Source organism: Mastigoproctus giganteus, chromosome 2 (genome assembly GCF_048544385.1).
Source record: "Mastigoproctus giganteus isolate SK-2022 chromosome 2, ASM4854438v1, whole genome shotgun sequence".
NCBI classification, from domain to species: Eukaryota; Metazoa; Arthropoda; class Arachnida; order Uropygi; family Thelyphonidae; genus Mastigoproctus; species Mastigoproctus giganteus.
The window spans coordinates 144,474,299-144,497,377 of NC_143576.1; the positions used below are offsets into that span (position 1 = coordinate 144,474,299).

A 23,079-nucleotide genomic window follows, 5' to 3' on the forward strand; every position below is an offset into this window, starting at 1 on the left:
AAGATTGGTGAGGGGAATGAAGGGATCCTCTTATCAGGAGAGGCTTAAGTTCTGCAAATTGCAGTGGCTGGAGACTAGGCACCTGCGCGGTGATCTGATTGAGGTATATAAGGCCTTGAATGGGTTGAGCACGCTGAATTCTGATGGGACCCTTCCACTTGTTCAGATTACGAACCTAAGGGGGCATAAATTCAAATTAAGAAAAGACAAATGTAGAATAGATGTGCGGAAATTTGCCTTTAGCCAGCGGGTGGTTAATTGCTGGAACAAACTTCCATCTGTCGTTGTGGAAGTTGATAGTTTGAATAAATTTAAGGAGGAACTGGACAGGTATTTGGAGGGAATGGTGTGATTTTTTTTTTTTTTTTTTTTTGGCTGATGCTGCATAAACTCATACATTTGCTTTCTTACATCACACACTACTACTACTACTACTACTTCTTGATTCCCTCCCCCACCAAATGAATTGCACTTGCTGTATGTGGCTTCATGTTATCATGCAACAATAGCAGTGCTCCACGTCTCAATATTCCAAGCCATTTCCTTCAAATTAAGCCCCTAAATTCTTTCAGAAATGTGCAATATGATGCATCATTCACTGTACCTCCAGGCTTTTGAAAATACGCAAGAAGAACGCCATGACAGTCCCAGAAAACAATCGCTTAGACTAACTGTTAACTGACGTAAATGCAAAAAAATCAGCGCTTTAGACCACCATGGAATGTTTTGCCGCTTACTGCTAAAAAGTCGTAATCGTTCATTTATTAATTATGAAATCACATTTGGTTATGGCATTAGCATTAAAAGAAGCATATGATCAGTGGCGGACTGGGTCTAAAAATAATGGTTGCCAAGAGACAAAGGGGACCCACCCTTTGTGTAAAAGGGGGACCCACCCTTTAATAAAAATGATTTTATTAAAATAGTAATACAACGTAAATTTTAGTTGCATACAGTAATAATATTGGAACTTCTATTATATTTTCCAGCTACTAAAAGGTCATTAACATTTTTAACATATTGTCTAATGTTATTTCAAAGGGGCCCACTTGCCATCGGGAAAGCTGACACCCTGACCAATTGGCCACGGCATATGATGCAAGAAAGCAATCTTTTATACAGCGTCGACCAGAAAAAAAAAATCCAATTTCATCCATCCATTCGCTCCAAAAGTTTGTGCAGTTCTTCCTTGAATTTATTTAAGCTATCAACTGTCATAACGAACGATGGAAGTTGTTCCAGCAATCAACCGCTTACTAAACGCAAATTTCCGCACATATATTCTAAGACTGTCTTTCCTTAATTTGAATTTATGCTCTCTTAGATGCATAATCTAAGCGAGGGGAAGAAGCCCATCAGCACTGAGCTTGCTCAAACCATTCAAGGCCTTGTAAACCTCAATCAGATCACCTAGCAGGTCCCCAGTCTCCAGACGCTGCAGTTTTCAGGACTTAAGCCTTTCTTGGTAAGAGCAACCTTTTGTTTCCCTTACCAATCTCGTTGTCCTTCTCTGTACTCGTTCCAGCAGCTCTACATTCTTCCTAAAATGAGTCCTCCAAACGTGTAGTACTGAAGGTGTGGCCTGACCATTGCTTTATACAAGGGGATAATCACCTCCTTAATCTCTTCTAGCAAAATTCCTGTGTATTATAGACAAAACCCCATGAGCCGCTCTAACAGCCTGTCTGCACTGCTCAGAAAATTTAATATCTTGCTGCACAATTACCGCTAGGTCTTTTTCATTCTCCACTACCCTGAGTGTAGTACCGCACAGTTTGTACGTTACCGGGGTTACTGCTACCCATATGCACTACTTTGCATTTGCCAATGCTAAACTTCAGTTGCCACCTCTCTCTTATATTAACAAAAAATAACTTTCAGTTCACCAAAAAAGCTAAAAGTTCATTTTTATAATAAAAACAAAAATGGAGTCTAACGGATACTGTGCTATCACTTGTATTCCCTTTAGTGGTGCAAACTATTGGCGAAACAACCATACCGCCACCGTGGAGTATCCAAACTCACTCAACTGGATGCAACTAACCTAGGGTTAACAACCGGTTCATTTGATGTTAATTAAAAAAATATATATATTTAAAAAGTTATACAAAAGAACTCACGTGGGACAGTATTTAGGTATTCCTGATCAATTCGGGCATCGTTTGTCAAATATTGGCACTCTGTAATCACATTTTTTTTCCTGATTAACTTCATATCTTACTTTAACAAAATTCAAAGCCATATGGGATATGTTCCTCCTTTGGAAAATCCTAGCCCGTCCCCGAAGATATAATCGCATCTTAAACCAGGTATTAAACCGCGAAAAAAAAAATCATTTAATGAATTAAGGTTATGATAACTTGCAAAATGTTAAACTTCTATAGTTTTGTATTTCACGTGTAACGCATACGCAAGTCTCCAGTCCCTATCTATAAATAGTCAGTTAATAAAATAACTCAATTATAACTTACTCTTCTCGGGACCGACATGACTAACAGTTAGCAGGCAGCAGATCAAAGAGACTTACTACTTTCCTTAGTATTGTAATCACAGAAAACCTTTAAGAGATAACTACATTAATACACTGTTACAGGGCGATCGTTACCTTTGTTAACAGCATTATATTGAGAAACTTCTGCCAGTCCCTTCATAACATCACATATACTTGCTTTTTTTTTTTTTAACATTTTCGATTTATTAATTCCTTTATTCAATATTGGAAGGTTATGGGGATAAAAATAATTACAAAAGCTGCTGGTTTGCAAAAAAATTGGTCATTCTAAAAACGAGTGGCTAGATAAAATACTATACTGTACTCTCATTAAATTAGAATAGTACTTCACATTAACCATGTTATGAAATTTGTAACTGTACTCTCATTAAATTAGAATAGGTACTTTACATTAACCATGTTATGAAATTTGTAACAAATTTATTCTATATTGTAAAATATACAATGATATATTTTACAATATATATTGTAAAACCAGAGAGGGTAATACTCTTGATCTGGTTATCAGCAGTGATCATTCGTGTATTAAGAATTTGCAGATAAAGGAACCACTAGGTGGCCGTGATCACAGTGTACTGATGTGGGATTTATTTACCATCAGGGGTAAAGGAAAGGGTTTTTGCTTCCGTAAAGGTGACTACAGTGGTCTCAGACAGTTTTTAAATTCTGTACAGTGGGATCAACTGATGATGTTACCAACAGCAAATTCTAAGTAGGAAGCATTTAAGGAATTACTTGTGGAAGCAACTAAACGCTTCATACCTATTAAGAAATATTGTTCAATGTTTAGGCCTAAATGGTTGTCAAATGAACTAACGAGACTCGTAGCAGAGAAGAAAAATGCATGGGATGCATATAAATTATCAGGCGACACAGAAGCCTGTGGCAGATATAAGCTAGTCTGTAATCAAGTCACAAAGGAGGTTAGACAGGCGAAGGCAGAGTACGAGAAATCTTTGGCAAAGGATGCTAAGAAACACAGCAAGGATTTCTTTACTTATATAAACTCTAAAAGGAAGGGGACGAATCAGATTGGCCCACTTGATATCGATGGTTCGATTGTTGATGATCCTGCTCAGATAGCAAAACAAACTGAATGAGTATTTTGCATCTACATTCACACATGAGGAGTTATTAAGGATTGAAAATGCCAGAAGGTTATCGAATTGTAGAAGGGTGCTTAATGATTTTGTAATAACTGAGAGCAAAGTGGAGGAGAAATTGTTGAAGTTAAACATAAGAAAGGCACCTGGGGTGGATAGGATCTATCCACTTATATTAAAGGAGGCGGCAAAGGAACTAAGCAAACCCTTAGCCATAATTATGAGAGCATTCTTGGACTCAGGGGAGGTCCCCACGGACTGGAGATGTGCAAATGTATACCCAATTCACAAAGGGGGATCGAACGGTGACACGAGTAATTACAGAGGTTACAAAGGAACTGGATGCAAAAAATAATTTTGATATCATATACTTGGATTTCAGGAAAGCTTTTGACACTGTTGCGCATGGAAGACTACTGTACAAATTGGAGCAGAATGGTATTAAGGGTAAGTTGCTACAATGGATAAAAGGACGGTTGAGTGGGAGAAGACAGAGGGTGGGCGTGGCTCTTCGTGGACTAATGTTATTAGTTGAGTCCCACAAGGTTCGGTGTTGGATCCACTGTTGTGTTGTATATTTATCAATGATATTGATGAAGGTATATCAGGCTTAGTATCGAAGTTTACAGATGATACAAAGCTTGGCAGTGTGCTACTGCAACAGGATCTAGAAAATTTGCGAAGATGGGCTGAGAAGTGGCAACTGAAATTTAACATTGACAAATGCAAAGTACTGTATATGGGTAGAAGTAACCCTAGAGAAACGTACAAACTGTGTGGTACTACACTTAGGCTGGTAGAAAATGAAAAAGACCTGGGAGTAATTTTGCAGTCAGATATGAAGTTTTCTGAACAATGCAGACAGGCTGCAAGAGCAGGTCATGGGGTTTTGTCAGTGATATACAGGAATTTTGCTAGCAGGGAAAACGAGGTGATTGTCCCTCTGTACCAGGCAATGGTCAGGCCACGCCTTGAGTACTGCGTACAGGTATGGAGGTCTCATTTTAGGAAGGATATAGATTTGCTTGAGCTTGTACAGAGAAGGGCAACAAGATTGGTGAGGGGACTGAAGAGATCCTCTTACCAAGAGAGAGACTTAAGTTCTGCAAATTGCAGCGGCTGGAGACTAGGTACCCGCTAGGTGATCTGATTGAGATGTATAAGGCCTTGAATGGGTTGAGCACGTTGAATTCTGATGGGATCCTTCCACTTGTTCCGATTACGGACCTAAGGGGGCATAAATTCAAATTGAAGAAAGACAGATGTAGAAGAGACGTGAGGAAATTTTCCTTTAGCCAGCGGGGGGTTAATTGCTGGAACACACTTCCATCTGTCGTTGTGGAAGTTGATAGGTTAAATAAATTTAAGGGGGAACTGGACAAACATTTAGGGGGAATGGTTGTGTGAATTTTTTTTTTGGTTGATGCTACATCAGCTCATACGCTTGCTTTCTTGCATCACAAGCCACGATTACTATTATTATAAAGTCTTTGGCTAATTTTTAACCTTTAAGGTATTTTGACATAGCAGTTTAGCCCATTGTGTTATATAAGAATGTCGTTCCATCGTGCAAGAGAATATAAAACATGCATTGAAGTAAAACAGTTTCATTAATTGCAATGTGTTTTGTTATTTTGCAGTGTCGACGATGTGGCCCAGGAGGACTTGGTCGCTGTTATGGTCCAGAAATCTGTTGTGGTACTGCTATTGGTTGTCATATACGTAGCCAGGAATCCTTCATGTGTCAGTCTGATGATTTTCGTAGCATTTCCTGTTATAATAAGGGTAAGCCATGTGGGGATGATGACGGAGGTACATGTGCTGCGGATGGTGTCTGCTGTACGACGGGTGAGTCCTTCGAAATATGACAACTATAAGTTGTTTAGGTCAGTGTCTTTATGAGTCGAAGACAACGTATAAATCGTAAGAAAAAAAAAAATCAGCTTTCATTACACAGAATTAACAACGGACTTGGAGGAGTGAAAAATATGAGATTCATTTTACCCTCCGAGATAGAACAGTGGTCCCAATTGCTGTTACTCCACACCGTATAGGAAAGGAATGAGTTCGAATTCTACCAAGATGGAAAGAATTTTATGGGTTTTTTTTTCCCCACCACCGTGGAGGAGTTAGTGGGTCTCCGGCGAGGAATGCACGGTTTTTCTTCCTTGAAACTCCTGTTTTTCATCTAACAAATCAGGCAAGCCGACCATGTGATATTAGCCACATGGTGCAAGGAAGCCCTGGACTTTTGCCGCGCCAGCCAAAATTTAAATAAACTTAACTGCTGTAGCTTAAAAAAAAGAAAAAAAAAAAACCTCGAAATTATTGTCTATGACACAGCTGACAAAAACTAGCACTCTTCTCATTCAGACTGCTATCATATTAGTAAAAATATTTCTCAGAGTTTCTGGGAATAAACATAAATAATAATATAGACACAAAAGTAGAGAAAAAAGATACAGAGTACAGAGTATTTTTGGATCTAACGGCACCAGGGATTTACCCCATCTACGCGTATGTTATTTGTATCGAGGACAGTACGCTGTCAAGGCCAGAGGTTTAAAAGTGTGGGTCATGTGTTGTGTAATATGTTGTGCCCCTTGTTCCTCTGGCTTGTTAGCCGCCAGGCCCCAGATGGGACCTGTCGTTTACGTACTCTGCCACGTGGAGGCCAGCCAGGTGTTCCCTTAATGTTTGCTCTGGCAGGTCCTACCACCTATTTTCCTGAGATTTCAGTGGCTAGGACCTAAAAAAAAAAAAATAATAATAATAAAATAAATAAATAAATAAATAAAATAAAAAATAAATAAAATAATAAAAAAATAAATTTAAAAAAATAATAAATAAATAAAATAAAATAAAATAAATAAATAAAATAAAATATAAATAAAATAATAAAAAAATAAATTTAAAAAAATAATAAATAAATAAAATAAAATAAAATAAATAAATAAAATAAAAAATAAATAAAATAAAAAATAAATAAATTTAAAAAAATAATAAATAAATAAAATAAAATAAAATAAATAAATAAAATAAAAAATAAATAAAATAATAAAAAAATAAATTTAAAAAAATAATAAATAAATAAAATAAAATAAAATAAATAAATAAAAATAAATAAAATAAAATAAAAATAAAATAAATAAATAATTAATATAAAAATTCTTCTTTTCTTTTGGGCACAGATGGTACATTATAAGCTGCTTAGAGGGGCAATAAGGGATAAGCGCTGGAGGTGATAAGATTTCCTAATAGGGCGGGCATGAATTTTGGTGTTTTAAATTTGTACGTGTGGGGCAGGCGCTGTTGTAAGGGGAAAGAGATGGGAGGGGAGCTGGAAGACTGGGGGGGTTGGAAATTGGAAGTAAGGGGTTTATAGGGAAGTTGACCCCTGTTGAAATAGTGGGGCATGCTCATGCCCCACCAGAGGAGAAAGAGGGGTGGCAGGAGGGGGGAAGACAGCAGGCCGTCCCCTCCCCCCTGCTAGGGAAAGAGGAGTAAAAAGCAGGCTAGACAGAACCGGGGCGCTATATGGCTGTATGGCATCATAAGATGCAATCTTCGAGGTCCGAGTCCAAGTTGCAATCTTCGTCTTTGCATTGGTCTGGTGGAGGTCCAAGTCCAGAAGTCAGGTCCAGTTTGTTGCGTTCATGTGTTGTATCTGCTTCAGGTGGTCACTAGTTCAGAGTTTCGCAGTCATCTCAGGTAGTTACGTCTGTGTTTTCATAGGTTAGTAATGATGTAGCAGGGATCTTTGTCTTTCAAAGAGTTTGCGGGCAAAGACAGTGAAAGCCCGGTAATTATCTTCTTCTTGCAATATTATTTCTTCTCGGTTTTTTAGCAAGGAGTTGATGCGTGTATATAGCTGACATCTGAGGTCCTCATAGTTGTCACAGTCATGGATAAGATGTTCCCAGGTTTCCTCCTGACCGCAGTTACAGCTCGGGTTGTCGGAGATTCCCAGCTCGTGGAGTTTCCCTCTGAAGGAGCCGTGTCCTGTAAGAAGGAAGATGATGTGCAAGCCAGGGGAAAACCAGGACGGGAAAATAGGATATACCCTGCTGACATCGGGTATAAATTTTTTGGTGACTTGCCCTTTTATGGTAAGATTCCATCTATTTTGCCATTTGGATTGCAGGTGTTCCGTTAACCTCTTATTTTCTGAGGATTTGCTTTTCTGTGGATCTGTTGTGTAGCCTTGATAAGTTGTGGTTCTTCCTTTCGAATGTTGGTGTAGCAGCCCACAGCGCACAATCTCCAGGTCCAGGGGAAGGAAGCCCGCCAGGACCTGGAGCGCATGGGTGCTCACCGTGCAGCAGGCTCTAGTTGTTGTCAATAGTATGGATCGGTGGATCGACTGCAGCTTTTTCTTGTTGACTGCTGTGTTTGCTTTCTGATACCAGGCGCCTGCAACATAGGCAAGGATAGGAATGAAGAGAGCTTTGTATAGAAGGGAGAGGGCCCCTCTTCTTTAGTCCCCAATCCCTCCTGGTGATTTTGGTTATCAGAGCCGAGAGCCTCCTTGTTTTCGTTCTGAGATAACAGAGATGAGATGTGAAGTTCAAGTTTCGGTCTAGTATTATTCCTAAGTATTTTAGTTCCTGTTTGAGTTTGATGGTCGCTCCATTTATTTTGATTAGTGGAAGTCTACCAGGGTCAAGAGCACCCCTGAGGAGTATTGAGTTTGGTTTTTCGGTTGAGATCGTTAGAAGATTCCTCTTGGCCCAATCCTGTAGCATGTGTGCGGCCTGATTGCCTATGGCCTCCAGTTGAGCCCTGCTGTCTGCTTGAAGCATCATAATCAGATCGTCAGCGTATGCCTGTGTAATGACATTTGGAACATCCAGATTTAAAAACTCATCAAGCATCAGGTTCCACAGGAGAAAAAACATAGTGGCTTCAGCTGCTTATCATGTGGTAGGGACATTGGTCCCTTTCTAACAGGGGCGCTGTTGCCGGATCCATCTTTCCTAACATTCGCCATACCATAAATATACCTTTCATACCTCCTAACGGACACAGCTCTCTCGACTCCAAGCTCTTCGGCCTTGGGATCTCCCAAGCTGACTAATGCCACTGCAGTGGCAGGGGAAGACTGGATCCAGTGCTCTAGGTGCGTTACATAATACACTAGATTTTCGAAATAACGGCATCCTCGGGGATTCAAGGTGCCGCTATTTCGATTTTTCCGTTATGTAGAAAGTTTTATTTTTAATGTATTTAATGCAGAAATAATGAGGCCAAATAAGAAATAGAGAGATTAAAAATGCCATTTTATTAACTGCACATAAAAAAAACATAAACATGTTGACAATCCAATGTTATAGTCTGCCATTAATGCACTACTGCTTAAACCCCGTTCTGTTTTCTTTATTATAATTATCATATACCAAGTTTAGTCTGCGTGGATAGCACAGTGGTATTGTCACTGTCCTCCCCACACTGGGTGGAAAAGGCCCAGGTTCGAATCCCATTGATGGCGCGAGGAACTTTTATGGGCATTTTGCACTCCGTGGCTGAGTTAGTGGTTCTCAGGCGTAGATAGCAAGGTTTTTCCCCAGAAACTCGGGTTTTTCGTCCAGCAAAACAGGCAAATGAAGCAGAGAACACGCAATTTACAGACACAATACACATGGGTATATGAATTAACATTCCGGGTGACCCTAATGTAATACTTTGGATCAGGGGCGGCCGTCCCGTTGTGAAAGGGGAGTGTTAGTTGTCTGACGGCACCAGGGGGTTCCACCATCTCCGCTAATTTTGAAAGGGGTACACTACACCCGGGCGCTAAAGTTCAAGGGGCGCCTGAAAACCTGAAACTTACATTTACATATGAAAAAAATTTTAAAGGGGGGGCGCCACATACCCTAGGAACGCCCCTGCTTTAGATTACATCAAGTTTGTCACTAAGCTTTAATGTTGTTCTTTTCTTTTCTTCTCTATATAAGGTTTATTAACTATAGGAGCCATAGTGAGGGGTTTTTAATTTAAAATAAATGTAAAACAGCGGAATAATCCGTGATATCAGTACAGAATCCACTTTGAAAATGGCGAAAGTAAACAAATACAGTAATCACGTGACTTGCCGCTTTCTTTTTTTCGGCACTGCAAGACATTGTGTATGTATACATCCGATCTCAATGTGCCGTTATTTCGAATGTGCCGTTATTTGGGATACCGTTATTTCGACAGTCTACTGTACTGTAATAAGTTTCTTTATTGACTAAATCGTGTACAAACGTGATTCCGTAAAGATACCCAAAGGAATCTAACAATGCATTGTCTAAATGACTAAATACAGACATATAAAGTACAGCTGCATTACAAAATTAAGCTAAAAATAATAATAATAAAATAAAAAAATAAAATAAAAAAGCAATAATAAAATAAAATAAAAAATAAAAGAGCAATAATAAAATAAAATAAAAAATAAAAAAGCAATAATAAAATAAAATAAAAATGATAATAAAATAAAATTAAAAAAAATAATAAAATAAAATAAAAATAATAAAAAATAAAAATGAATAAATATACAGTAAAATCAAGTCAAAAATATTAGAAAAGAGGATCGATAGGAATTAGAACCCACAAGATTACAAATTGAGCAGCACATAACTTGAAGTCAGAATACTAGGCCCAGCACTTACGCACCTGTCTTTTGCACACAGAGAGATAGGCCAAGATGACATCTCGATATGACTTGTCAATAGACCATAGGTCAATGTCGATGTTGAGCGAGTTGAGAGTGTCCAGAATCATATTTGAGAAGTATCTATTGAAACTCTGTAACATCTATGACGACCTTAGGCTTCCGTTGCTGCTTGGTAAGGGGAATTTTGTACCTTGAATGAAGAAAAGCTTGCGGAAAACATGTTCCAAGTTCACGAGTACAGTATTTTGCTATGAAAACGTTCTCTCGAAGAAAGACCATTCACTTTATGACCGTTCCCTTACGGTAATCAGCGGTACAGTCACTCCTCATTCCTGAGGACTGACTGATCCATTTGATTTTTGTTCCTTGGGCGGTGACTGTGCTTCCCAAGTTCTATAAATTAATTTATCACTGAATTATGACCACCTACCTAACTGCGTGTTGGGCTACCGTTCGCAAATGATAGCCGCTATTCGTATGGGCATTGATTTCACTAGATATCTGAAGAAATCCGTAGGGATATGCAACCATGCTGCCTGCAAGGCTTTCCACATTGTCGGCATAGATGAAGGTAACGTGTCCATACGCCTCACTTCCCGTTCCAAAACATCAAATAGGTGTTCAATTGGTCAGGCGAATTTGGAGGCCAATCAAGATGGGTGATATCTTCATTGTGTTCCTCGAGCCACTCGTAAATAAATCTTTATTTGTCCTACCAATTTTAAAATATAGGTGTACATTGGTAAGTGACAAATTCCCTTCACGGCAGAAAATGCCAGGGGATTGCCAACCAAGTCAGTAGAGTTTACAATAAATCGTCAATACAAATATTTATCGTATTTAGTAGTCACGGGCTTGAACCTCGTACACAGTGTGGGCCCGATGACAAGTGCATTATTGTCTTGGAAGATCTAATTTTTGTTCGGTAGACTTTACCAGTGAAACGTTTGTCCATACGCATTAAGAACTTGCGCAACATTAAAACCCATGTTGCTTGCGCAACATGGGTCCTAGTTCTTTCCAGCAAAACATGCCCTATATTAAGCAACCACCGTCACCAGGCAGGTGGCGATGGTTGCTTAACACGAGTCCGTGAACCCATATTGCTTGGGCCACACACGAAGGCGCATGTCGGCATGTTGATGATGCACCAGGTATATGGACTCATCCGACCAGCACACTCGTTTTCAGTCCTCCAGTGTCTAACTAACGTGTTCTGACACCACAGCATTCGCCGTTGACAATGGCGAAGAGAGGGTGAAGAAAGGGTGTCCCTTGGGTCGTTTGCTGTGGAATCCCATACGTCTGAGTGTGTGGCGCATTGTAAACAGGGATATTGTTAGAAGAACTCTTTATTATATACAAAAGGCACAATGCTGTATATAACTCTCTTCACGGCTACAAGCCAGGGGTTTACATAAAAGAAATTACACAACATAATAAACAAAGATAAAATGACAAAAAACAAAAACAGCATTACGATTCCAAAAAGGTTTGAACACTGGAGTGATGGATCCATGGCAGTGATGGACAGGTCCTCGGGAGCAGGTTCTAATGTCCTGTGACGTGGTCCTGGGAAGGAAGTCGACCGAGTACGTTCTGCCTACATTTCTTATCTATTGCGAACTTGTAGAGGTCGCCGTCCAAGGATTGTATGTCCTGTGGCATTTGCACCGGTAAGAACCGATCAGATAATTTTAACCGGTTTGGAATGGCCTGAAGGATTGGATTGGCCCTAAGGCTTGGAACCGGGATCCTCCATCCGTAGTTAGCCCAGAAATCTGATACTGAAATAATGCCGACCATCATTTTGACGGCAAAGACGAGTCTTCTCTCGTGAATGATGGCAGGAAGACGTCTGACGTTAAGAGCTGCCGCCATCTGGTGCAGAAAAAACCTGCGGCCCTTGGTGCAGGGGAAAGCCGAAATTTCCATATGACGCACTTAAACAGCCAGAATCCCTCCCCCCGCGCGTAAATCCGTCTAAGATGGGTCGTAGCAGTTGAAGTCTAGACTTCGGCGCCATAGCGTATGACTGGATAAACACGTCTTAATATATCTGCACTCAACAGCCTGGTCATGGACGTGCATAAGTTGTTGTTTAATCATCCACCGGAGTCCACAGAACTTTATTTGCAAGTGGTCTATGTGCGGTAGAAAAGAGAGCTTTTGATCAAAAATAACCCCCAGATCTGTATGTTGTTGGACGGCAGAAATCGCGTATCCTCTTAAAATGGGTTGCACTATTGTTGGGTTCCGTTTGAGAGAGCAAGTCAACTGTTTTGACTTCTCAGGATTTATGTGAAGTCCGAAACAGGAGAGGAAGGCCTCAAAGTTCCGGATTTTCTGAAGGATTAAGGCATTGATGTATTCAGCAGTGTCTCCAGGGCTGATGGGAGTAAACAGTTTTATGTCATCAGCAAAGGTGATGATATCAGTTTGGCCCATCACGAACGGCACGAGAACAGCTGAGAACAAGATTCGGGACAAGACCCCCGCCTTGTGGGACTCCAGCTGTAATAGTCCTGGTGTAACGTAGATTACACCAGGACTGAACAATAGAACACCAGGTCGCAAACAATAATGGTCCTGTCTCAAGCATTGTCTGAATAAACAAGAGCACGTCTCCACCAATGAGGTAATACTCACGTAGTAGCCTTGCCAACGCGTGAATGGATATGGAATCAAATGCTGCCTGGACGTCGATATACGTAACGGTGATTTCCGGACGGTGCTCAAATGTCTCGAAGATTTTGCTAGTGGTGGTGACTAGATTTGTAGCGGTGGATCTTGACCGGGTAGCATAGTGGATCTGCGGAAGCTGTTGTGGCATAATTTGGGTGGTTAATGTTCTCAGAGGAGATTTCTCAAAGAGCTTTAATAGGCTTGATGCAGAAGAAATTGGATGGAAGTGACTGGGCTGAGAAACAGAGCGTATTTTCGGCAGCGGTCTTACTAGATAGACATGTCACATAGGAGGGAAGAATTTTTGATTAAGGATCTTGTTAAATAACGACAGGATAGGATCAACAACAAATGTACTGAGGCATTCCAGCATAACCTGAGGAGTTCCGTTGGCACCAGATGCGGCTGCGGGTGCTAAGCTATTTATTTCGTCGATCAGCTGGTATTTAGTGAGGTGAACTGAATTTAAGGTGTCTGCTGAAATTGGATTGGTTGAGAATTCCATTGGTGTAGTGGATTCTGGCTGAGCAGTGAACCTAGTTATGTGGTCGAGCCAACTTCTCAGATTGAGTGAGTCAACAGCATTCTCTGATTGGCTTCTATGGAAGGGCTTCCCCTTATTTATGGTAGCCTCTAGGTGAAATTTTATCGCCTCCCTTTTGTTCCTAATAAAAAGCGCCCTAGCTCGGGAGAAGGCAGTTCTGTCCGAGGGTGAGCCGGAGTTTTCCACTTTTTGTGCAAATTCTGTTTAACGTGAAAGCTTTCAGAGACTTCTGAATTCCACCAGGCCTTTGAATGCTGACCATGATGGTTAGTTTCTTCGTTGCAGCATAGAGAGAAGCAGTGGCTATCCATCTTGTCATAAGGTCAATCCCGAGTTCGAGGTCGCAATTCTCAAGGATATCCCATGGGATTGCTTGAACCGCATAAACGCACTTTTTAGGATTGAAGTATTTGGGCACTGTAATTGTTTTGGTTGTGACTTTCCTTCTAACAGAAGTGATGGGCATTTCTATTTGCACAGAGAGAATGATGGTCTTATGATCAAACTGTATGTTGCTGATAGGGTTTTGATTAGCCACGCAATTTGCTGACACGAACGCGAGGTCTAATGTGCTTTCGCCCCTTGTGGGTGGTGTGCTGACCAGTTTAAGACCTAATATACCTAGACGCTGCCTCAGTCTTCTCTTTAGGTTTCCCTGAGTATTCGGGAGATTGAAATCCCCACACACGACGTGTTTCAGTGATGAATGGAGATGATTAAGCAGCCAATTGAAGAGTTCATCAACTACTTGTGCGTCTGGAACTGGTGGGATACACACTGCGACAATGTCGAGAGAATTGTTCTGGCTGTTGTTTTTAGTGTAAAAAATTGCAACTCCTCCCCTCTCCGGTTTTCTCTAGACGTGCACACCATCTGATATCTTGCAGGCCAAGTAGAGGAAAGTGTTTCTTCATTAAGAAGAAGAAGAAGAAGAAGAAAATCTTTATTGTACAGTAAAGATACAGATACAATAATGTGCCCGCCACAGCCAGGAGGCCAGGGGCTTGACAATGATATGGGGTAATATAAAAATATGTACAGTATAAAAATTTGTACAGTATAAAAGATTACATAACAATTAAAAACTTAGCATTAGCCATTCAATAGATATGAGTATGTACATAGTTGTGAGGCAGACAGTACACCAAGGTATGTACACGTTCATATGTACAAAGCACATATTTAAGCATATTCACACAAGTCAGAATATTTCACAGTGCCAAATTGATGTTCGGTATTGCATTTTCTTGTGAGACAGTTCGTCGATTTGCCTGCGACGTGCCGTTATGCGCCTCATAGGAGATAGCAGATGGAGATATCAGTATGAGTCGACATCAGGGGCCAAACAAAAGGGGAACAAGTTCGGCCAACGAGCGCCTGTAATTGCGATCAGAAGCGAATTTCTGCAGGTCAACTCCGATCATTAGCAGGGCTTGTACTGTAGGAAGTACTTGTCCAGGTAGGAATCTGTCACTGATCTTCAGCCTGTTCCGTTGTAGCTGAAGAAGAGGGGTGGCTCGTAAGGAAGGAAGTGGAACATGCCACTGGCATATATCCCAGAAGTCAGGGGAGTCGATTTTGCCAACCAGCATTTTGACTGTGGTCACAGTTCTCCTCATGCTGATTATTTGAGGCAGCCGCGGGATTTGGAGTTGGTCGGCCATGCTGGTGGTCCTCTGCTGAGGGGGGATCGATGTTTGTGGGTTGCCCACTTCAATATCCAGTATTCACTGGCGAAGATGGGCTTCATGAGAGAAGGTACTGCGGATGCCCATATTTCAGAGGCATACAGAAAGGTAGGATACACAATGGTTTCCAGATATCTGATTGTGGTTCTTGCGTCTGTGTTATGAAGAAGATGTTGACGGGCCATCCAGCGCATTCGGTTGATCTTGCGTAGAACACATTCGATGTGACAGTTGAACCTAAGGTTTGGGTCGAAGGTTACACCGAGATCTTTGTGTTTAGTAACACTTGGAATAACTGCACCCTGCAGTGAGGGTTGTATGGATGTGGGACACTTCTTCAGAGAAAAAACCATAATAACGGATTTTTGGGGGTTCAGTTTGAGACCGAAATGGTTGAGATGGCTAGAGAAAGCTGTGATCTTATTACAGATTTCCGATGTGATCACTCCCCTGTAGGCTGATGGTGGTATTTCCGTTAGGAACTTTATATCGTCGGCGTAGGTAATGACATCATCTCTGTTACACACAAACGGAATAAGGAGGGCGGTAAAAAGTAACCCCGATAAAACGCCACCTTTGCGGCACACCAGCATTGATGGATCGGGTATAGCAGAGCTTACGATGAGTGAGGTATACTGTTCTATTCATGAGGAGCGAGTGCAGAAAAGCGAAAACGTCACCTTTGATCCGAAAGAAATTGGTTAGGAGATTCAGAAGGGCTGAGATGTTGAGGCTATCAAAAGCAGCTTCAATATCGGCATAAACAACCGCCATTTCTGATTTGGCCTCAAATGCATTTAAAATTTCCGTTTGGACTGTCAGAAGGTTGGAGACAGTTGATCTATTAGGGAGAACATAATGGAGTTGTTTTGATGATTGTGGAAGAAGATGGCGTGTTATATGCGGAAGAAGGACTTTTTCCAGTAGCTTTAGGAGCGTGGATGCAGTGGAAATCGGTCTATAGTGCTTCGGCTGGCTTGGTAGTTGAACTTTAGGTAGTGGGGCAAGACTGTATTTGCTCCAGGATGCAGGAAACACTCTATGAGAGAGGATGGAGTTGAACAAGTAGAGCAGAGGATCAAGGATATATGGACTGAGGCACTTTACGATGAAATGCGGGACACTATCAATGCCAGCGGTGCATGACGGACGCAGCGAGTTGATGGCTTGACGAAGCTGCTGTCGATCGATTTGAATGGAAAACAGCTCATCATCTGGACTAGAAATGGGGTAATCATATGGTTGTGTGATGTTATCTTGGAATCTGGCTACATAGTTGATCCATTCAACTGGATTGAAATTGGAATCTGGTTCAGAGTTACGGGTATATGGCACTTTGCCTTTGGATAAGTTCTTGTCAGTATATTCTTTAATGGCTTGCGATTTCAGTCTGTGAAACAGTGCTCTAGCTTTGGAGTACTGAGGTCGGTCATATGCTGTACCAGACTGTTTCCATTGTTTATGGAGGGACTGTTTGCACTTGAAACTGTAATTTAGCTCCGAAGACCACCAAGCATTAGTTCTAGTGGAGATGCTGACCTGTTTAGCTGCTGAGAACATGGTAACAGTGTGCAACCATCTAGTTAATATGTCTAGAGCCAGTTCCGGATCTCCTGATTCGAGAACTTCCCAGGGAATTAATCTTGTTGCATAAAGGCATCTGTTCGGTTGTAGGAAGGTGGGAGAGATGATGATCTTCCTTTTGACGTAGTGGGAGACATTAAAGTTGGGCGTTGGGAGCTGCAATAGGACTACGATGGGTTCATGATCGGATTCAAAGTGAGTTTCGGGTTTAATGTCGACGCTACAGGAACCAGACGATAATATGAGATCCAGGCGATGAAGACCTCTAGTTCGGCCTTCATTTATGATCCTGAGGCCACTAGGTGCAATCTTAGCCATAAGTGACTCATGAAGATGTTGGAGATTTGGTGGTAAGTTAAAATCTCCACAGATGAGGTGGATAGCAGATGTGTGAAGCGTATTTATTAGCCAGGATGCAATATCATTGATTGTCTGAGCATCGGGGGTTGGGGGTGTATATATTGCACCGAGATCTAATAAGCAGGAGTTGATCTTGACCGTTACTATCAATGCTTCCAATAGATTGGATTTGCTGGAGACTACATGTACGAACTCAAATCTACTGGCATTTATGATAACAGCAACGCCCCCACCACAGGCATGAGAGCGGGAGGTGAAGAAAGATTTGTAACCAGCAGCTTGGGCGGAGGCAATTGATTCTTGTTGTGGTTCCAGCCAGGTTTCAGACATGCAGATGACATCGGCCATTTGGGACAGAAGCATCTGCTCAAGTGTCTCGAGCTTATTCCGAATACTACGAACATTTTGATAAAAAATCTTGAGTGTAAGGTGACACGAGACCTTCAGGAGTGCTGATTCGAGGACTTTATTTATTTTCTTTGTTGGCTTTTTAGCACGGTTGGTTATAATAGTTGGTATAAGCTGAGGGTGGGTTTCATTGTAGCTGTGGTATTGCAGAGATTGATCAGAGGTTTTGTCATCGGGGTATGTATAGGGCTCATCATCGTGTGACCCTGATTCCTGGTTTTGGGGATTCTGAGAATAGGAATGTCTATCAAACCGTCACGCTTGGGAGCAGTCTTGGTGGGATAGCGCATTAGCCATGGCTAGACGTGGGGTGATATTGGATTTAGGTTCATAGTATGGCCTGAGTAGTGATCCAGACGGCCAGAGAGCAGTCGCTGATATGGAGCTGAAATTCTGTGCATCGCACTCAACTTTGAACGATGTATGCAGGGGTGTTTTCTTAAGAAGTGTGACGGACACTGTAAAGTTCAAGCCAGGTTTCTGGGAAGCAAACCACGTCCATTGAACTTGACAGCAAGAGCTCCTTAACTTCATTCAGTTTATTCCTCATGGATCGCATATTTTGGAACAGCAGTTGGAACGAAGCTGTTCTCTTTACCGTCACGAGTGATGTAAGCGGTCTGATCCGTCTGTGATGCGTCGCTGGTCTTCGATATATTGAGACCATGACAGGGATCGTAAAATTCGGGGAAAGAGATGACGGAGATTTTGGATAATTTTCAATCTCATTATTTTCAATTATTGGGAGCCCACTTTCCATGGGTATGTTAAGGGCGAAGCATGGATTTACCTAGTTTTTTCTACGGCCATTCCCATGTAGAGCAATTGGGTTGTTACTGGAGAGTAGAGATACATTGTCTGGTCAGAGTCTGGACTGTTGTGGACACATCTCAAGGGCATTTAAGGATATCACTTCTTTTCAACTTCGTGTTTCATAAAATGGCCTGATGATGGTGCCGAGGGGCCATTTGGTGCAGGTTCCAATCATTTCAAACTGACTTTTATCACAATAGATGCAAAAAGAAACATATGATGTGCTTGGAGTGTTCAATCTCTGAATCTTTAAGTCCAACTGAAGTTCCTCAATCAGTACATCTGTGACGAGTTGTGCTGATGTGTCTGGGGCCAAACGCGAGACAAACAAACTGCTGGGGGTGGAGTCTAGGTGATGAACCAACCCATTTGAAAAGCCGAAGCTTCGAAACTAGTGCAGTGCCCGTCCAAGTGGTTTTCTTCCTGTTCAAACTGTTTCGACCAGCCGTCTTGCACTTGGTAGTCTGGATATTTCCCGGTTCGGCACCCAACAACAAGTTGGTCGTAGACCTGGCAGTGGTTCGGTCTTGTTTAGGGCTAACTGACGAGTGACTTCCTGGGTGCAGCTCAAGGGCGTTTGATGTGGCATTTTTATTTATATATTGATCGTAGCTAACTTAGTCGGGTGGAACATGACCACCTTTTGTTTCCTTAGGCAGGTTTAGCTTGAGCACGCTTAGATATGATTTATCTCTTTCACAGTGGTGTTCAATGAAATCTGTTTTTCTATTACGTTCATAGATGGGTGTAGTCATGGGAGGCGTGCTTACGACTGCGTCTTTTGGTCGGTTATCAGCTTTAGCGTCAGAGCTAGTCGTCAAGAAGGATGCACAGTCAACACAACCTTTTTCAAATTGAGAAGGTACGGTGTTCTTGTATTACCCATATTGTATTGTGATGGAACTATTGCACAGTGCCTTGAATGACCTGCCGTTGAGCCTGTACAATGCGTTGCATCATTCGTTCGCCACGAACATCCACCTTGCATAATCCTTTACAGTCCTGTCGGCAGAAGGTGGTTTGACCCGTTCGACACCATTCTTTCTGCTCCTTAACCGCAGTGGGCCGTGAGAAACCAACAAGGCGTGCCGTTTCCACTACGGAAGCACCCGACAAGACGTGCCGTTTCCGATATGGAAGCACCCGACGCACGAGCTCGCACAATAATTCCTTTCTGAAATTCCGCGATATCTTTAATACGTCTCATTACTGCTATTTATCACTTTGACCAGATGCAAATTACCACTGCTCTAGAGTACGAAGCTGTTCGGCTTTTTATACTGCGAGCTATGCGGTATAGTCCATTACAGATGGAGTGGTCGTAATTCAGTGATCACTAAGTGTATGTACAGGGTGTCTCAAAAATATTGGTACAAACGTTTAGGGGAGGTAGGTAACATCTAAAGGAATGTGAATCGCATAGGAACCCATTACCGGAAACTTCACGGGAAAGTAGTAGCAGAGGCAGAAGAAGCAGCAATGACACAAGACAGTAATTAGTGGCAAACATTTATTTGAATTTACATTCACACTGCCCTCTGCTAATCCATACAATGGAGTACGAGATGGATGCATTTCATGATGTTACAACAGATGCTCGAAGGTTCCACCACGAGACTCGATGCATGCGTGACACCGATGCAGCATGGATTGGCGGACACGGTCGAACACACCTGTAGTTTCTTTGACAGTAGTAGCAGCGCAGACGAGTCTCGCCACGAGATCCATTTCCGTCTCCACAGGCGATTCATACACGATAGATTTGAGGGCCCCCCCATAGAAAGAAATCAAGGCTCGATAAATCAGGTGAGCGTGGGGGATAGGCAACGGGTCCACCAAGGCCAATCCATCGACGCCCAAAAAGCCTGTTCAAATGGTCACCAACACACCTTTCATAATGGGCAGGTACCCCGTCATGTTGAAACCAAATATTGCGTCTCACATTTGCTGGAACATCGTCAAGTAACCGTGATAGAACTTGTTCAAGAAAGATCCCATATTTAGCGGAGTTCATGTGGGATGGTAACAGGTATGGGCCGACTAAGCAGTCACCGACCATACCTGCCCACACATTTATTGCGAAGCGATATTGTGTCGCATGGGAGCGCACATTGTGTGGGTTGTCGTGAGTGCACACATGAGCATTGTGCTGATTGAATAAGCTTTCCCGAGTGAAATAAACCTCATCCGTGAACAAAACGTAGGCTGTAAAATTCAAGTCTTGAACACTTTCTTGGAGAAACCACTGCGCAAAAGCCACACGTGCAGGATGATCTTGGGAGAGCAGTAACTGAACCCTTTGGAGATGAAAGGGGTGTAAGGAATCGTCATGCCAGACACGCTGTACACTGCAACGAGACACTCCTAAGGCAGAGGCAACGGCACGTGTGCTGGTAGTAGGATTATTCTGGACGGCATTCAACGCACTTTCTTCCATGGCGGGAGTTTGCGTCGAACGTGGTCTCGCACAAATTTTGATGCACACGCGCAAACAAACGGTGGTGCGGTACATGTCTGTCTGGGAACCGTTCTCCATAAATTCGTTGAGCGGCTCGTCCATTGCCCTCTGATAATCCATACACTAGGTGCATGTCTGCCAGCTCACAGTTCGTATATCGATGATTTCTCTTCGTGCGGCGTGAATGAGTAAACCAGAAATTTTCCCTCTCGCGAAGTGATGAACAGCGCCGTGTACCGACTTACGGTGACGTTTCCGGTTATGGGTTCCTATGCGATTCACATTCCTTTAGATGTTACCTACCTCCCCTAAACGTTTGTACCAATATTTTTGAGACACCCTGTATAATGTAATATAATATGATTGCAAGATGCCGCGATCTAAGGAGTTAACAGGCTTCTGATAGTAGGGTTACACATAAGCAATAGGTCTGTACGTGACATTTCAACACCACTGAAGATCTCTAAGTCGCCGTAGCCTAGTGATCAGGCGCGCGGGTGCATACGTACACGTGCCTTGAGTAACCGGTTCAAACCCGTGACTGCTGAATACGGTGCTGTTTCTTGTATTCTGTCTATCGTGTGAACTCCTCTGACCGTTTGGTCGTCCCGGAGTATAAACAGAAAATTTATTTATTTTTTATTTAAGTCAACGATTGGTGATGTGATCTAAAACGGAGGCGGATTGGTAGCTGAAACTGTTACGAAACCGGAGCCCTCCGAAGCTGACGGAGGTTAAGGGACAGCTCCGCAAATAATTGTCTTCTCGGAACGCAGATCAGTTTTTTCACAGAATATGCAAACCCTCAGACGACTGGGACACATGTTAGAAGCAGTACAGTATACAGGATGCTGCATAATATGGGTTACCACGGTAGTGCAGCCGTGCAAAAGCCCATTAATCATCCCTAATAACGCCAAACGTTGTATATCTTGGTGAAAACCGTTCATTACTGGACTCTAGACCAATGGAAGGTTGTGCTTTGGAGGGACGAGTCACACTACTTGGTTTACCCGTCTGACGGTCGTGCCTGGGTCTGGCGGATGGCCGGAGAAAGCTACCTGCGGACTGTTTCGTCTCGACAATGAAATATGGAGAAAGTGACTGTTTTTCATGGTTTGGCCTGAAACCATTGGTTGTTTAAGACAAAACCATGAATTCTGAGGTCCATCTAGACATCCTGGACAATAATGCGCTAGCTATGTTGTAGCAGCACGTCAGAGAAGATCCATACCTGTATCAGTAGGACAACGCTACGCTCCATGTCATACATGAGCGTCGAAAAGATGGATTGGCCAGCCCAGAGTCCTGACCTCAATCATATGGAGAATCCCTGAGGTGAATTGAATCGTCGGGTACTATGGAGAGACTGTCCAGAAGAGCCGAACTGGTCGCCGCTTTGAAGACCAAATGGTGGACAATATCGGAGGACATTTACAGAAAACTGGTGGAGTGTTCTTCGTGGAACACTCTTCACCAGTGTTTTGGCAACACAACATGAAGACTGCCTGTTTTTTCGGAAAAACTTTACCAGTTTTTCTCTAAATAAAACTTATTTATAGATTTGCAGGTCCGGATATTAATGGTAGGGCAGTGTTGTATTTTAGATATTAAAAAATTGAATGAGAATGTGTTAAGGTAGAAATTAAAATGAAATCATAATAAAATAAGCCATAGCTTTTCTTTAGTTTTTGCTGTTGACTATTTATTACTGGAGTTCGGTTTGGGTAAAGGGTTCAGGTTCCAGTACATCAGTGCATTTGCCTCTTAGGGATAGAAATTGCCAACTGTGGTCGGTATTTATAGCATTGAATTACTACATTTTTTTTATAAAATATAAGGAATATATAAGTATTCCACGCTCTGACCAGCTCAAAGCAGCTACAGCCGAGAGGGGGTGTCCATATGTATTTTTTATAGATTGTTCTAACTGATATGGAATAAAATAAACATAAAAATAAACTAAACTAAAATGAAAATATAAATAATAATATATAAAATAAAATGAAATTGTCATAAATCATAGCAACACATACAATCTTTCCAAACAGACACAGCATGGCCGTGTTTACGGGAGAAAAGCATTTCGATGGATAACACAGTTCAGTTTATGAATCGAACGGTAACCTAATGTATGCTAATTTCAATAAAATTATTTAATATCTTATTTCTATTTAGTTTTTGTGCAACTGAACTGAATATCAGGGGCATCGATATTTTGTCAACGGTGGAAAAAACGGACATATTACTAGTTATTCGACAAGCC

General features: G+C 41.8%; 2 protein-coding genes across 2 annotated transcripts in view; one reads left to right on the plus strand and one right to left on the minus strand.

Annotated features, from left to right (window-relative positions):
* Positions 1-23,079, minus strand: part of nst (phosphoglucomutase 3-like protein nst) — a 305,088-nt gene that overhangs the window by 203,533 nt on the left and 78,476 nt on the right. The gene's annotated exons all lie outside the window — the stretch shown is intronic.
* The window catches only part of LOC150089634 (mesotocin-neurophysin MT-like), a 42,661-nt gene that overhangs the window by 17,433 nt on the left and 2,149 nt on the right, over positions 1-23,079 (plus strand). Inside the window, exon 3 of the mRNA XM_090390059.1 lies at positions 5,256-5,463. Within this exon, the coding sequence (XP_090246185.1) occupies positions 5,256-5,463 (208 nt within the window). The remainder of the gene's footprint in view (positions 1-5,255; positions 5,464-23,079) is intronic.